This window comes from Cetorhinus maximus, chromosome 3 (genome assembly GCF_964194155.1).
Source record: "Cetorhinus maximus chromosome 3, sCetMax3.hap1.1, whole genome shotgun sequence".
Classification (NCBI taxonomy): Eukaryota; Metazoa; Chordata; class Chondrichthyes; order Lamniformes; family Cetorhinidae; genus Cetorhinus; species Cetorhinus maximus.
In genome coordinates this window covers 1,203,533-1,221,474 of record NC_135881.1, presented here as the reverse complement: position 1 = coordinate 1,221,474, position 17,942 = coordinate 1,203,533, and the positions used below count along the sequence as shown (strand labels likewise).

Here is a 17,942-nt window from a genome sequence, read left to right as displayed (position 1 = left end):
GCCCTAGGACTGATCCTTGTGGCACTCCAATAGTTACCTCTTTCCAACCTGAAAAGGGCCTATTAATGCTGACTCTCTGTCTTCTGTGTGTTTTCCAATCCTCAATCCATGCTAATACATTACCCCCAATATCGTGAGCTCCTATCTTGTGCAATAACCTTTCATGTGGCACCTTATTGAATGCCTTCTGGAAACGCACATACACTACATCTGCCGATTCCACTTTATCAACTCTGCTTGTTATATCCTCAGAGAATTCTAGCAACTTTGTCAGATGTGCTCACAAAACCATGTTGACTCTGTCTGATTGCGTTAAGCTTTTCTAAATGTCCTGCTATTTCTTCCTTAATAATGGACTCTAACATTTTCCCAACAACAGATGTTAGGCTGACTGGCCTATAGTTTCCCTCCCGTCTTGAACAGGGGCGTCACAGTATCCGTTTCCCAATCCGTTGGGACCCTCCGGGAATCCAGTGAGTTCTGGAATATTTCAATCAATGCCTCCACTATCTCTACAGCCACTTCCTTTAAAACCCTTGGGTGCAGGTCATCAGGTCCTAGCGACTTGTCTGCCTTTAGTCCCATTAGTTTGTCAAATACTTTGTCCCTCGTGATAGAGACAGTTACAAGATCTTTCCTCCCATTAGCTCCTCACTTATCTGATATCTTTGGGATGTTTATAGTGTCCTCCACCATGAAGACCGATGCAAAATATTGGTTTAACTTATCTGCCATTTCCCTGTTCCCCATTATCAATTCTCCAGTCACATCCTCCAAGGGTCCCATGCTCACTTTAGCCACTCTCTCTTTTTATAAACCCGTAGAGGCTCTTGCTGTTTGTTTCCGTATTTCTTGCCAACTTCCTATCAATCTTCACAGTAGAGGAAGAGGATAACATTCATAGAAACTAGGAGCAGGAGTAGGCCATTCGGCCCTTCGAGCCTGCTCCACCATTCATTATGATCATGGCTGATCAACCAACTCAATAGCCTGCTCCCACTTTCTCCCCATATCCTTTGATCCCTTTCACCCCAAGAGCAATATCTAACTCCTTCCTGAAAACATACAATGTTTTGGTCTCAACTACTTTCTGTGGTAATGAATTCCACAGGCTCACCACTCTCTGGGTGAAGAAATTTCTCCTCATCTCAGTCCTAAATGGTCTACCCCACATCCTCAGACTGTGACCCCTGGTTCTGGACTCACCCACCATCAGGAATATCCTTCCTGCATCTACCCTGTCTAGTCCTGTTAGAATTTTATAGGTTTCTATGAGATCCCCCCTCATTCTTCTGAACTCCAACGAACATAATCCTAATCGACTCAATTGCTCCTCATATATCAGTCCCGCCATCCCAGGAATCAGTTGGGTAAACCTTCGCTGCACTCCCTCTATAGCAAGTTCCTGACATTCCAGAGAAACTAATAATGAATCAAGGAGTGGAACGCACAGATGTGCAAATAAGCAAGAAAAGAGTACTTGAAAAATTAAAAATAAAAACTGGCAATGCTGGAAATGCTCAGCAGCTCAGGCAGCATCTGTGGAGAGAAAAACAGAGTTAATGTTTCAGATCTGTGACCTGTCACCAGATCTGCGAGGTGGGGTGGTACTGATTAGGGAAGACATTGCAGCGTTGGAAAGAGGGGATGTCCTTAAAGGGGCAAAGACAGAGGCTAATTGCTTAGAGGTGGGAAGCACAAAGAACATGGTTATGCTACAGGGGTTATTCAAATAGTGGGAGAGAAATGGAGGAGCAAATCTGTAGGGAAATCAAGAGAACTGGGGAGTAGTGATACTGGGGAACTTTATTTGCCCAGATACAATCTGGGAGAATGTTAGTGTAAAGCGTAACGGGGAGGGTGCAATTTCTGAAATATGTTCAAGGGTACTTCCTCGGTCCAGCTTAGGAGGAGGAATTACTGAATCTGGTGCTGCGAAGTGAGGTGGACCAACTCTCTGTGGGGAAATGTTTTGGTGAAACTGAACACTCTGTCAAAGGTTTAGATTAGTAATGGAGAAGAGCAAGGAACAATCTAATGTAGAACTTCTAAATTAGAAGAGGGCTAATTTCAATGTGATGAGAAGGGATCTAGCCAGGGTAAAAGGGAACCAGAGACCCATAGAAAAAACTGTAATTTTTTCAAGGGTGATCCTTGAGATCATCTTCAGATACAGGCTAGGTACATTCCAACAAGGGTGAAATGTAGGGATCCAAAGCCCAGGCTCCTTGGGTGACTAGGAAGATAGAGAATATGATGAAACTAAAAAAAGAGTAACTGATGCATGTCAGGTGAATTCTTCGAGTGAGAACCAGGTCAACTACAATAGGTTGAGAGGGGAGGGGAGGAAGAAAATAAAACTGGCAAAGAGAGAATGAGAACAAAACGGAGTCAACATAAAAGGGAGCCCAAAAATCTTCTACCACATGTACATAATAAATGGGTAGCAAAAGGCGAAGTGGGTCCTATTAGGGACAAAGAGTGTAATATATGCTTAGAGGGCAGGGCAAGACTAGAACACAGAATGAGTACTTTGTATCGGTGTTTACTGAGGAAGAGAATGATGAAAAATATCGGTAGAAGTGGAGATAGTGGAGGAAATTGACGGGGTCAAAATTGCCAGGGAGGATGTTCTGGAAAGGCTGGATAAACTCAAAGTGGATAAATCACCTGGTTCAGATGGCTTGCATCCCATGTTGCTAAAGGGATTGAGGTGGAGATAGTGAAATGGCTTGTCATAATCTTCAATTTTCCCTAGATACAGGGGAGGTGCCAGGGGATTGGAGAGTGCAAATGCGGCAGGCTTATTCAAGAAGGGGTGTAAGGGCAGTGCTAGTAACTACAGGCTGGTCAGTTTAACATCAGTAGTAGAGGGGGTTTCAGAAACAATAATCAGGGAAAAAAATCACCAGGCTATTGGAGAGGTTTGAGTTCATTAAGGAGGCACAGCATGTTTTTGTAAAAGACAGATTGTGCTTGGCTTATCTGATTGATTATTTTGAAGAAGTAACAGAGAAGGCTGATGAAGGTAATGCGGTGGGGGTTGTCTATTTGGATTTTACGAAACTGCTTGACAGAGTACCAAATAAATGGCTGGTTAACAAAATTAAGAGACTCATGGAATAGGATGGCCAGTGTCAGCTTGGATAAAAACTGACACTGACCAACTTTCACACAATGAGTGGTTCGGGTCTGGAATGCGCTGCCTGGAAGTGTGGTGGAGGCAGGTTCAATCGAGGCATTCAAGAGGGCATTGGATGATTATTTGAATAGAAACAATGTGCAGGGGTATGGAGAAAAGGCAGGGCAATGGCACCAGGTCATAATGCTCATTTGGAGAGTCAGTGCAGACACGATGCGTTGAATGGCCTCCTTCTGTGCTGTTAAAATTCTGTGAAAAAATTGGCTTAAGAACAGAAAACACTGAGCAGTGGTAAATGTTTTTTTCAGACTGGAGGATGGTAAACAGTGGTGTTTCCCAAGGGTCAGTGCTAGGACCATTGCTTTTATTGATGCATATAAATGACTTGGATGTTGGAATACAGAGCAAACTTTCAAAATTACCCAATGATAGTAACCTTCTAGGAATGACAGTGAGGATGATCCAGATTGACAGCAACAGGACATTGATAGACAAGCAGAATTGGCAGATGGAATTTAATAATGGGCAGTGTGAGGTGTTGCATTTTGGCAGAAGAGTTAGGAGAGACAATTTAGGCTAAATGACAGTTTTAAAGTGTGCGCGCGGATAGAGGGAACTAGGCTATATGTGCACAGATCTTTGGAGGTGGCAGGACATAGAGAGTAGTTGGCAAAGCATATAGGATCCTGGGCTTCATAAATAAAGGCATTGAGTACAAAAGCAGGTAAGTTATGCTGAGCCTTCATAAAGCTCTGGTTAAGCCACAACTAGAGTATTGTGCCCGGTCTGGTTGCCACACTTCAGTAAGTATGTGAGGGCCCTTGAGAGGATACAGAGGAGATTTACCAGAATGGTTCCAGTTTTGAGGGATTTTAGCGACAAGGTTAGGTTGGAAAAGTTGGGTAGCTCTCCTTGGAGCAATGGAGAATAAAGGAAGAATTAATAGAGGTGTACAAGATTATGACAGATTCAGATATAGTAGACAATGTTCCCATTAGCACATGGTACAAAGACAACGGGACACAGTCTGTGCAAGAGACACAGGGGGAATGTGGGGAGGAACTTTTTTTTTTAAACACTGAGTGGTAAAGGAGGCTACAAAGGGATATAGATAGGTTAAGTGAGTGGGCAAAGACCTGGAAAATGGTATATAATGTGGGTATATAATGTCCATTTTGGCAGGAAGAATAAAAAAGCAGCGTATTGTCTCAAAGGTGAGAGATTGCAGGACTCTGAGGTGCAGAGGGATCTGGGCGTCCTAGTACATGAATCGTAAAAGGCTAGCATGCAGGTACAGCAAGTAATTAGGAAAGCTAATAGAATGTTATCATTTATTGTGAAGGTAATTGAATATAAAAGTAGGAAGGTTATGCTTCAGTTATATAGGGTATTCGTGAGACCACATCTGGAGTATGGTGTACAGCATCAGTCTCCTTATTTAAGGAAGGATGTAAATGTGTTGGAAACAGTTCAGAGAAGGTTTACCAGACTAATACCTGGGATGGGCAGTTTGTCTTTTGAGGAAAGGTTTGACAGGCTAGGCTTGTATTGCTGGAGTTTACAAGAGTAAGAGCATGAGTAGTCTTGACAGGGTGGATGGGGAGAGAATGTTTCCTCTTGTGGGAGAATCTAGAACTAGGGTCACTGTTTAAAAATAAGAGGTCACCCATTTAGGACAGAGATGAGGAGAATTTTTTGCTCAGAGGGTTGAAAGTCTTTGGAACTCTTTTCCTCAAAGGGCAGTGCAAGCAGAGTCTTTCAGTGTTTTTAAGGCAGAAGTAGATAGATTCTTGATTAACAAGGGGGTGAAAGGTTATCAGGGTAGACAGGAATGTGGGGTTGAGGTTACAATCAGATCGGCCATGATCTTATTGAATGGCAGAGCAGGCTCGAGGGGCCGAGTGGCCTACTCCTAATTTGTATGTTCATATGACCTGGAGCTTGCTGCTTACGAAGGTGTTTGAAATAGAGAAAATCAATGAATTCAAAAAGAAATTGGATGGGGACCTGAAGGAAATAAACTTGTAGGTCTACAGGGATAGAGCGAGGGAATGGGACTGACTGGATTGATCTATGGAGACTTTGGTGGGCTCAATGGGCCGAAGAGCTTCCAACTGTGCCGTAAAGTCTCTCTATAACTATGAAACTATCGGATTGTCGTAAAAACCCATCTGGTTCACCAATGTCATTGAAGGAAGGAATTCTGCCATCCTTTCGCAATATGGCCTATATTTGACTCCAGACTGACAACAACGTGGTTGGCTGTTAACTGCCCTCTGAATTGGCCTAGCAAGTCATACAGTTGTATTCAAGGCAGTTCCAAAAGCTCACACACCACCTTCTCAAGGGGAATTATGGGTGAACATAAATGTTGGCTATACCTTTAACACCTATATCCTGTGTATGAATAAAAAAATTGAAGTTTTTGAGGAAATAATAGAAGCAGTAGGTTATGGATTTAATTTTTCTGAAGGTGATGGCGCTGTGATATTGTTGTTGGATTAGTAATCCAGAGACCCAGGATAATGCTCTGGTTCACATCCCAACACAACAGATGGTGAAATTTGAATTCAATAAAAATCATGACCATGAAACCATTGTCGATTGTTGTAAAAATCCATCTAGTTCACTAATGCCCTTTAGGGAAGGAAATCTGTCGTCCTTGCCTGGTCTGGCCTACATGTGACTCCAGACCCACAGCAACGTGGTTGATTCTTAACTGCCCCCTGAAATGACCTAACAAGCCACTCAGTATCAAACCACTAAAAAGTCTAAAAGGAATGAAACCGGACAGACCACCTGGCATCGACCTAGGCACCGGAAACAACAATGGCAATCTCAGCCCTGTCGACCCTGCAAAGTCCTCCTTACTAAAATCTTGGGGGCTAATGCCAAAATTGGGAGAGCTGTCTCATAGACTAGTCCTCCTCAGACAGCACCTTCCAAACCCATGACCACGACCATCTAGAAGGACAAGGACAGCAGATAGATGGGAACAGCACCACCTGGAAGTTCCCCTCCAAGTCACTCACCATCCTGACATGGAAATATATCGCCATTCCTTCACTGTCGCTGGGTCAAAATCCTGGAACTCCCTCTCTAACAGTGCTGTGGGTGTACCTACACCACATGGACTGCAGTGGTTCAAGAAGGCAGCTCACCACCACCTTCTCAAGGGCAATTAGGGATGGGCAATAAATGCTGGCCCAGCCAGCGATGCCCACATCCCGTGAACGAATATAAAAGAAAACCTGATAACTTTCTATGTTAGGGACAATTTGATAAAATTAGAGCTCATGGAATTGATGGCAACTTATTGACCTGGCTCGGAGATGGAATTGGTTGTAGAAGTCAAAGAGTACAGATAATAGGTACATACAATAGAGTATAAGAGCAAGGAGATTATGCTGAAATTATATAAAACACTCGTTAGACCTCAGCTGGAATGATGAGTGTCGAGTGCATGATTCATCTCAGCTTCCTCCTGAGGTCCCCACAGCATCACAGAGGCCAGTCTTCAGACAATTCGATTTAATCCACATGATATCATGGAACAGCTGAAGGCTCTGGATACTGCAAAGGCTATGGGCCCTGACAATATTCCAGCTGTATTACTGAAGATTTACGCACCAGAACAAGCCACACCCTTAGCCGGCCCAGTACAGCAACAACACTTTTTTACCCGACAATGTGGAAAATTGCCCAGGTATGTCCTGTACACAAAAACCAGGGCTAATTTACCCGGCTAATTACTCTACCATACAGTCTACTCTCGATCATCAGTAAAGTAATGGAAGGGGTCATCAACAGTGCTATCAAGTGGCACTTGCTCAGCAATAACCTGTTCACTGATGCTCAGTTTGGGTTCCGCCAGGGCCACCCAGCTCCTGACCTCATTACAGCCTTGGTTCAAACATGGACAAAAGAGCTGAACTGAAAAGATGAGGTGAGTGTGACTGCCCTTAAAACTAAGGCAGCATTTAACTGAGTGTGGCATCAAGGAGCCCTAGCAAAGCTCAATTAATTGAGAATCAGAGGGAAAGCTCTCCACTGCTTGGAGTCATACCGAGTACAAAGGGGGATGTTGTGGTTGTTGAAGGTCAATCATCTCAGCTCCAGGACATCACTGCAGGAGTTCCTCAGGGTAGCGTCCTAGGCCCAACCATCTTCAGCTGCTTCATGAATAACCTTCCCTGCATCATAAGGTCAGAAGTGGGGATGTTCATACAATGTTCAGCACCATTCATGACCCCTCAGACGTTGAAGCAGTCCATGTCCATATGCAGCAAGACCTGGACAACATTAATGCTTGGGTGGATAAGTGACAAGTAGCATTCACACCACACAAGGGCCAGGCAATGACCATCTCCAACAAGAAAAACATCTAACCATCTCCCGGTGACATTCACTGACATTACCATCACTGAAACCTCCTCTAACAACATTCCTATCACAGACTCTACCCCTGCCATTCAATCTCCTTCATACCCTGTCCAATCTGCACCATCGCAAACACCAGCATTCCCATCTGGAGGGTTTTTTAGAAGGGTTACCCATGTCACAACAGTGACTACGCTTATGAAGTACTTCATTAGCTCTAAACTGCTTTGTGATGGCTGAAGTCACAGAAGACGCTATATGAATAAATATCTTTTCTTTACACTGGAATCAGAGGGGAGTAAATTCCTCCTATACACTGGGAGAAAAGGGTGCATTCTCCTCATGTTTGCTGGGATCAGAGGGATTATATTCTTCTCAGACAACAGGATCAGTACATAGTATAGTCAAGTACCTTGAGGCTAGAGGGATATACTCCTCACATACACTAGAATTAGGGCAGTGTATGTTGTATATTGCTTATCAACAGAGTGCTGTGATCAGTACATATTATGGGGAGGTGATGGCATAGTGGTATTGTCACTGGACTAGTGATCCAGAGACCTAGGGTAATGCTCTGGGTTCGAATCCCGCCATGGCATATGGTGGAATGGAAAGTCTAATGATGACAACAAAACCATTGTCGATTGTTGTAAAAACCCATCTGGTTCACTAATGCCCTTTAGGGAAGGAAATCTGCCGTCCTTACCTGGTCTGGCCTACGTGTGACTCCAGACCCACAGCAACGTGGTTGACCCTTACCCAGCCTCTGAAATGGCCGAGCAAGCCACTCAGTTGTAACAAACCGCAACAAAGTCACAAAAAATGAATGAAACCGGACGGACCACCCGGCATCGACCGAGGCACCGGAAACGACAACGGCAATCTCAGTCCTGTCGACCCTGCAGAGCTCTCCTTACAAACATCTGGGGGCTAGTGCTCAAATTGGGAGAGCTGCCTCACAGGCTAGTCAAGCAACAGCCTGACATAGTCATCCTCACAGAATCATACCTTGCAGATAATGTCCCAGACACCACCATCACCATCCCTGGGTATGTCCTGTTCCAAAGGCAGGACAGACCCAGCAGAGGTGGCAGCACAGTGGTATACAGTTGGGAGGGAGTTGCCCTGGGAGTCCTCAACATCGACTCCAAACCCCATGAAGTCTCATGGCATCAGGTCAAACATTGGCAAGGAAATCTCCTGCTGATTACCACGTACCACCCTCCCTCAGCTGATGAATCAGTGCTCCTCCATGTTGAACATCACTTGGGGGAAGCACTGAGGGTGGTAATGGCGCAGAATGTACTCTGGGTGGGGGACTTCAATGTCCATCACTGAGAGTGGCTCGGTAGCACCACTACTGACCGAGTTGGCCGATTCCTAAATGACATAGCTGCTAGACTGGGTCTGTGACAGGTGGTGAGGGAACCAACCAGAGGGAAAAACATAGCTGACCTCATCCTCACCAACCTGCCTGCCACAGATGCATCTGTCCATGACAGCATCAGTAGGAGTGACCACCACACAGTCGTTGTGGAGACGAAGTCCCGTCTTCACATTGAGGATACCCTCCATCGTGTTGTGTGGCACTACCACCGTGTAAATGGGATAGGTTTCAAACAGATCTAGCAAATCAAGACTGGGTATCCATGAGGCGCTGTGGGCCATCAGCAGCAGCAGAATTGTACTCAAACACAATCTGTAACCTCATGGCCCGGCTTATCCCCCATTCTACCATTACCATCAAGCCAGGGGATCAACCCTGGTTCAATGAAGAGTGCAGGAGGGCATGCCAGGAGCAGCACCAGGCAGACCTAAAAATGAGGTGTCAACCTGGTGAAGCTATAACACAGGACTACTTGTGTGCCAGACAGCATAAGCATCAAGTGATAGACAGGGCTAAGCGATCCCACAACCAACAGATCAGATCTAAGCTCTGCAGTCCTGCCACATCCAGTCGTGAATGGTGGTGGACAATTAAACAACTCACTGGAGGAGGAGGCTCCACAAATATCCCCATCCTCAATGATGGAGGAGCCCAGCACATCAGTGCAAAAGATGAAGCTGAAGCATTTGCTACAATCTTCAGCCAGAAATGCCGAGTGGATGATCCATCTCGGCCTCCTCCGGAGGTCCCCAGCGCCACAGATGTCAGCCTTTAGCCAATTCAATTCATTCCACATGAGATCAAGAAACGGCTGAAGACACTGGATACTGCAAAGGCTATGGGCCCTGACAATATTCCAGCAATAGTACTGAAGACTTGTGCTCCAGAACTTGCCGCACCCCAAGCCAAGCTGTTCCAGTACAGCTACAACACTGGCATCTACCTGGCTATGTGGAAGATTGCCCAGGACAAATCCAACCCGGACAATTACCGCCCCATCAGTCTACTCTCGACCATCAGTAAAGTTATGGAAGGGGTCATCAACAGTGCTATCGAGCGACACTTGCTTAGCAATTACCTACTCACTGACGCCCCGGTTTGGGTTCCGCCAGGGCCACTCAGCTCCTGACCTCATTGCAGCCTTGGTTCAAACATCGACAAAAGAGCTGAACTCCCAAGGTGAGGTGAGAGTGACTGCCCTTGACATCAAGGCAGCATTTGACCGAGTGTGGCATCAAGGAGCCCTAGCAAAACTGGAGCCAATGGGAATCAGGGGAAAACTTTCTGCTGGTTGGTGTCATATCCAGCACAAAGGAAGATGGTTGTGGTTGTTGGAGGTCAGTCATCTCAGCTCCAGGACATCATTGCAGGAGTTCCTCAGGGTAGTGTCCTCGGACCAACCATCTTCAGCTGCTTCATCAATGACCTTCCTTCCATCATAAGGTCAGAAGTGGGGATGTTCGTTGATGACTGCACAATGTTCAGCACCATTCACAACTCAGCAGATATTGCAGCAGTCCATGTCCAAATGCAGCAAGACCTGGACAATATCCAGGCTTGGGTTGACAAGTGGCAAGTAACATTCGTGCCACACAAGTGTCAGGCAATGACCATCTCCAACAAGAGAGAATCCAAACATCGCCCCTTGGTGTTCAATGGCATTACCATCGCTGAATCCACCACTATCAACATCCTGGGGGTTACCATTGACCAAAAGCTAAACTGGACTAGCCATATAAATACTGTGGCTGCAAGAGCAGGTCAGAGGCTCAGAATCATGTGATGAGTAACTCACCTCCTAACTCCCAAAAGCCTGCCCACCATCTACAAGGCACAAGTCAGGAGTGTGATGGAATACTCCCCACTTGCCTGGATGAGTGCAGCTCCCACAACACTCAAGAAGCTGGACACCGGCCAGGACAAAGCAGCCGCTTAATTGGCACCACATCCACAAACATTCACTCCCTCCACCACCCACGCACAGTAGCAGCAGTGTGTACCATCTACAAGATGCACTTTCAGGATAAAGAAATTAGAGTATGAGAGGAAGGGAGCTAGAAATGTAAAAATGGATAGTAAGAGTTTCTACAGGTATTTAAAAAGGGAAAGAGTAAGTAAAGTGAGTGTTGGTCCTCTAGAGAGTGAGAATGGGGAGTTAATAGTAGATAAGAAGGAAATGGCAGATGAAATGAACAAATATTTTACTCTGTCTTCACTATAGAGGATACAAAAAACATTCCAGTAATCGCTGTAAATCAGGAGGTGGAGGGGAGAGGGGAACTTGGTGAAATTACAATCACTAGGGAAGCGGTACTGAGCAAACTGATGGAGCTGTGGGCTGACAAGTCTCTGGATCCTGAAGGATTTCATCCTAGAGTCTTAAAAGAGGTGGCTAATGAGGTCATAGATGCGTTGGTGTTAATTTTCCAAAATGAGCAGGACAATGGAAAGGTTCCATCAGACTGGAAAGTAGCAAATTTAATCCCTCTATTCAAGAAGGGAGGGAGGCAGAAAACAGGAAACTATAGGCCAGTTAGCTTGACGCCTGTTGTGAGGAAGTTGTTAAGAGTCGATCATTAAAACTGAAGGTAATCGGGAAGAGCCAGCATGGCTTTGTGAAAGGGAAATCATGTTTAGCCAATTCATTGGAGTTCTTTGAAGGAGCAACACGTGCTGTGGGTAAGGAGGAGCTTGTACTTGGATTTCTAGGCGGCATTTGATAAGGTGCAAAAAAAAAAATCAAAGGTTACTGCAGAAAATAAAAGTTCATGGTGTAGGGGTAACATATTAGCATGGATAGAAGATTGGCTGGCTGGCAGAAAGAGAATATACATAAATGGGTCTTTTTCTGATTGGCTGGATGTGACGAGTGGAGTCCCACGGGGGTCTGTGCTGGGGCCTCAACTTTTTACAATTTACATCAATGATTCAGATGAGGGGAGTGAAGACATGGTGGCTAAATTTGCAGATGATACAAAGATAGGTAGGAAAGAATGTTGTGAAGAGGAGATGAGGAGGTTGCACATGGATATAGATGGGTTGAATGAATGGGCAAAAATCTGACAGATGGAGTATAATGAGGGAAAATGTGAAGTCGTTCACTTTGGCAGGAAGAATAAAAAAGCAGAGTATTACTTAAACGGAGAAGGGCTCAGAATCCCGAGATGCAGAGGGATCTAGGTGTTCTAGTGCATGAGTCATAAAACATTAACATGCGGGTACAGCAAGTAATTGAGAAGGCTAATGGAATGCTATCCTATATTTCAAGAGGAATTGAACATAAAAGTAAGGATGTTGTGTTTCAGTTATACAGGATATTGGTGAGGCCACATCTAGAATAGTGTGCGCAGTTTTGGTCTCCTTGTTTAGGGAGGGATGTAAATGCGTTGGAGGCAGTTCAGAGGAGGTTTACTAGATTGATGCCTTGAATGAGCAGGTTGTCTTGAGGAAAAGTTAGACAGGCTGGGCTTGTTTTTACTGGAGTTTAGACAAGTGAGGGGTGACTTTATTGAAGTATATAAGATGCTGAACGGTATTGACAAGGTGGACATTGAAAGAAAGTTCTGAGTCCAGAACTAGGGGGCACTGTTTTAAAATTAGGGGTCACCCTTTTAGGACAGAGATGAGGAAAACATTTTTCTCCGAGGGTTGTGCGATTTTGGAACTCTCTGCCTCTGAAGGTGGTATGTGCGGGGTCATTGAATATTTTTAAGCCAGAGGTAGATTGGTTCCCTTGCCTAACAAGGGTCTAAGGCTATCGTAGGTAGATGGGAATGTGGAATTTGAAACACAAACAGATCAGCCATAATCTTAACGAATGGCGGAGTAGGCTTGAGGTGCCGTATGGCTTACTTCTGCTCCTATTTTGTATATTCGTATGTTTTGGAAGGTGCTGTCAAAGGAAGCTTGGTGAGTTGCTGCAGTGCATCTTGTAGATGGTACACACTTCTGTCACTGTGCATCGGTAAAGGGAATGAATATTTGTGGATGGGGTGCCAATCAAGTGGGCTGCTTTGTCCTGGATGGTGTCCAGCTTATTGAGTGTTGTGGGAGCTGCACTCATCCAGGCAAGTGGGGAGTATTCCATCACACTCCTGACTTGTGCCTTGTAGATGGTGGGCAGGCTTTGAGGAGTCAGGAGGCAAGTTACTTGCTGCAGGATTCCTAGCCTACAAACTGCTCTTGTAGCCACAGTATTTATATAGCTGGTACTGTTAAATTTCTGGTCAATGGTGAACCCAGCATGTGGGGACTTTCAACGATAGCAACGTTATTTAATGTAGGTGGTTAGGCTCTGTTGTTGGAGATGGTCGTCACCTGACACTTGTGTGGCAGGAATGATATTTGCCACTTATCAGCCCAAGCTTAGATATTGTCCAGGCCTTGCTACATATAGGCACAGGCTGCTTCAGTATCTAAGGATTCACAAATGGTGAACATTGTGCAATCATCAGCTAATATCCCCACATCTGACCTAATGGAGGGAAGGTCGTTGATGAATTACAGAGGACGATGGGGCAAATTGTACAGGGGTGTATAGAGGAGATTGAGTGAGTGGGGTTTGTCTGTGATGGGCTGTTTGTATTGGGTGTAAGGAGATTGAGCGGATGGAGTATGTTGGACTCTGTCAGAGTTGAATATCCTCCGAGTGAGATTCAGCCAGTATCAAGGTTTACTTTTCAACCCATTACCAGGCAACAATCTTTGCCCCCAACCCTCCAACGTCAGTCAGCCAGATTTACTGCGGAAAACACCAATCTAACAGGAACCCTTCCTGAACCAAATGTTCAGATCAATAGCTGATGGAACTTCATGAACTATTCTTTTAGGGTTCAATGCTGAAGGATGCAGAGCTCAATGAAAGATATCCATCCGGGATGAATTCGGTGGGGCAGTGATGGGGGTGGAGATAAGGATCAAGAGGGGAAAACAGAACCCAACAAAATCAGATCAGTCAGAATGGGAAGTGTGTCAAAACCCTTTTGACTCAAAAGTGAATGACCAAGCTGTTACTGCACAGTCTCTCTCAGTTACTCAGCATCTCATAATATGGCCTCTGCCGATGAAAAACTCCCACCACAGTGAAGTGCCAGGCTATGTGCAGTGTCTTGCACCCCAGGACCTTGCCACCTCCAAGTATTTAAGGGGTAAACCCCATCACATCACAGACTGGGCATGCAGGTGTAGAGCTGATATAGAAAGGGAACAGTACAGACCTCTTCCTCCTCAATTCGAGCAGGCTCGATCAGCAGATTATTGACTTGATCAAAGGAGACCCCCTGTTAGGACAGGAATCAGCAGAGGCATGCGGATTAGTGGAGCATAGCATCAACCCAGTCAAAACACAGCCCCTCGATGCAGTGTCGAGGATTGCACCAGGCACACAGACACAAGAAGCACACGCAGACACTGACAGACACAGACAGGACACACCCTGGGCTCACAAATTCTCAGCCCAAGTTTGAGGATAAACCAAGGCAGTAAGTGATGAAGGTGAGGAATTGGAGTTTGTCTTTTCCTTTGCCCCAGTGCTATAGGTCAGGTCCAAAGAGGCAAAACTGGCTGATGCCCAATTGCCCACCAAGTGCTGGGCAATATGGCAGCCTGGTGGTAGATTTGGGACAGCATGTCACATCGTAATATTCACAGAGATCAAATCTACAGGCACCTTCTCTGGATTCCTGTCACTTGGAACTTACTCTTAACTAGGGCCCTTCATCTGAGCAACTGCCCCTCCGCTTGTGTTGGAATTAGCTACAGCTACAGTGACTGTGGAATAATGCACAGCTTCACCGAACCTTCCAGTGTAGGATCAGAATCTCATCACTGAAAGCTCACAATTCCAGTTAACACGATGCTCCAAGGCCAGTCACTCGATGAAGATATTTCTCACCGTGTGGGTCAGGCTCAGTCAGAGACACACTCGGCAAATCACTGTGGCTTCACCCAGGACAGTCACTCACAGTGCAGCCACAGTGGGAGCAGCTCAACCCTAACTGAAGCATCTCTCACCAACTGGGAATACTAGACAGCGACTGACAGCAGAATCCGATATCAATCTGTGGAGGGTTTGGAATGACCAGCTGGTCAGTAACAAATAAACCGACTTCAGAGTGGACAACTGGCATTACGTGCGCAGGGGCTGACAGGTGTACACACCTCATATAGCACACACCCCGTTTAGAACACCCCTCCCCACATACTCCATAAAACACACCGCACACATTCCATATCAAACACCCCCTTCACCCCCACACACGTGCCACATAGCGCACGCCCCACACACACACGCCCCACACACAGCGCGCCCCACACACAGCGCGCCCCACACACAGCGCGCCCCACACACAGCGCGCCCCACACACAGCGCGCCCCACACACAGCGCGCCCCACACACAGCGCGCCCCACACACAGCGCGCCCCACACACAGCGCGCCCCACACACAGCGCGCCCCACACACAGCGCGCCCCACACACAGCGCGCCCCACACACAGCGCGCCCCACACACAGCGCGCCCCACACACAGCGCGCCCCACACACACACGTGCTACACAGTGCACGCCCTCCCCCCACACACATGCCACACATCGCACGGCCCCTACACACATTCCACACAGCGCGCGCCCCACACACACGTGCCACAGCACATGGCCCCCCCACACACGTGCCACAGCGCACGGCCCCTACACATGTGCCTCACAGCGCACGCCCCACACACACACATGCCCCACACACAGCGCGTCCCACACACACCCCACACAGCGCACCCCTCACACACACGTGCCACAGCGCACGACCCCCCACATACGTGCCACAGCGCACGGCCCCTACACATGTGCCACACAACGCACGCCCCACACACACACGTGCCACACATCGCACGGCCCCTACACACATTCCACACAGCGCGCGCCCCACACACACGTGCCACACAGCGCACGCCCCCATACACACGGTGCCACACAGCGCACGCCCCCTACACACGGTGCCACACAGCGCACGCCCCCTACACACGGTGCCACACAGTGCACGCCCCCATACACACGGTGCCACACAGCGCACGCCCCCATACACACGGTGCCACACAGCGCACGCCCCCATACACACGAGGCCACACAGCGCACGCCCCCTACACACGGTGCCACACAGCGCATGCCCCCTACACACGGTGCCACACAGCGCACGCCCCTACACACGGTGCCACACAGCGCACGCCCCCATACACACGGTGCCACACAGCGCATGCCCCCATACACACGGTGCCACACAGAGCACGCCCCCTACACACGGTGCCACACAGCGCACGCCCCCTACATACGGTGCCACACAGCGCACGCCCCCTACACACAAGCCACACAGCGCACGCCCCCCACACACATTCCACACAGCGCACCCTGCGCGCTCGTGCTGCAACTCCACCCCACGTACGCGCGCACTGGAACTCCACCACACATGTACTGCAACTCCCACACATATGACATGCGTGCACACATTCCGTGCACACATGCACACAACAAACATGCACCACATACACACACACACCATACATGTGCTTGTGGACAAACCTCCCTCAGAAGCAGCCAGCTTGCAAACACAAACACACAGCCCAGCAGCAGGTGCACAAGAGCAAGAAGGGATGAGGGGAATGTGTGACCAAAGGAGGAGAGAAGGATAATTCTCCAATATGGAGGAAAACAGAGACCTCGGGGTTTTAATAACTGTGCTAAATGAAGAATTTGAGAGCCCAGAGAACTGGTCAAACAGCAAACACCAATTCTTTAGTTCAAACATTTCCATAGGATTTGAGGGAGATGCAGAAACTGTGAAAGAATAGGTCAGCGTGTGGAGCAGCTACACATGAGAGAGCGTTGACCACCTTTCTCAATGTCTAGGTGGGAATCATTAGGTAATAACTGGGGAATCTCCCAGTACTCCGTGTTCTCCGTGTGCCACAGATGAAGCTAAAATAAAAAGAAACTTTGAATTTCTTCAGTTTGAACACAAAGAAATTCTCTGGGAGTCCAATCACCTTTCCTGAATGCAAATGGTACTGCCATAAATGTGCCAGCCACCACATGAACAGCCGGTTTCTAAATCAAAGCACACGTGAATCGGCGAGACAGCATACATTCATATTCATGAGGACAGGCTCACGACTGAGTGCAGGATTATGCAAAGGAGTGCACACAAGTGGATAAATACACGATTCATGTATTAGGCGGAGGCCTGTACTTGCAATCATAGAACCATTCAGCACAGGGGGCCTTTCAGCCCCTTACACTACAGTGCCAGCTCTCTCCAATTAATCCCGCTTCCCTGCTCTCTCCACATTGCCCTACACCTTTTCCCTCTTCAAATGTTTATCCAATTTCCTTTTGCAAGTTATTTTGAATCTGCTCTCACTGCCCCTTTAGGGTAGCGCACTGTAATGTGTACAGAGCTTGCGTTGGACCTTATTTATGGCCTTTCCCATCCCACCACCCACACAGAATGACTGATGCTCCTTGCACTCCCACAGCACTTAGTCGGGTTCCTTTATTTCGTGTATGGTTAAAAACCCTACAATCAAGTCTGACTGTGAAAGACGTAGGTGGATAGAGTGTGCAGGCTGCAGAGAGGCAATGATAAAAATGGAGCACACTCCATCAACCATGGAGAGGGAAATACTGCAGCTGACTGTGGGTAGACAGGTACAGTATACAGAGATAAAAGCAAAAAACTGCGGATGCTGGAAATCCAAAACAAAAACATGCGGAAAAACTCAGCAGGTCTGGCAGCGTCTGTGGAGAGGAACACAGTTAACGTTTCGAGTCCGCATGCGGACTCCACAGATGCTGCCAGACCTCCTGAGTTTTTCCAAGTATTTTTGTTTTAGTTACAGTGTACAGAGCACCTGCCTGTGCATGGACAGGATTCCTGAGACTTCCCACTGCATGCTAGTCTCAGATCCTAACCTGCAAGTAGGAAATGTGAGAGTGGATGTGACATGCTAGTCTGTTATGATTCATACACTAAGAAACGGGAGGTTAGTC

General features: G+C 47.0%; 1 protein-coding gene across 1 annotated transcript in view; it reads right to left on the bottom strand.

Annotated features, from left to right (window-relative positions):
* Positions 1–17,942, bottom strand: part of scrib (scribble planar cell polarity protein) — a 289,526-nt gene that overhangs the window by 195,317 nt on the left and 76,267 nt on the right. The window contains exon 14 of the mRNA XM_078534268.1: positions 14,126–14,188. Coding sequence (XP_078390394.1) covers positions 14,126–14,188 — 63 coding nt within the window. The remainder of the gene's footprint in view (positions 1–14,125; positions 14,189–17,942) is intronic.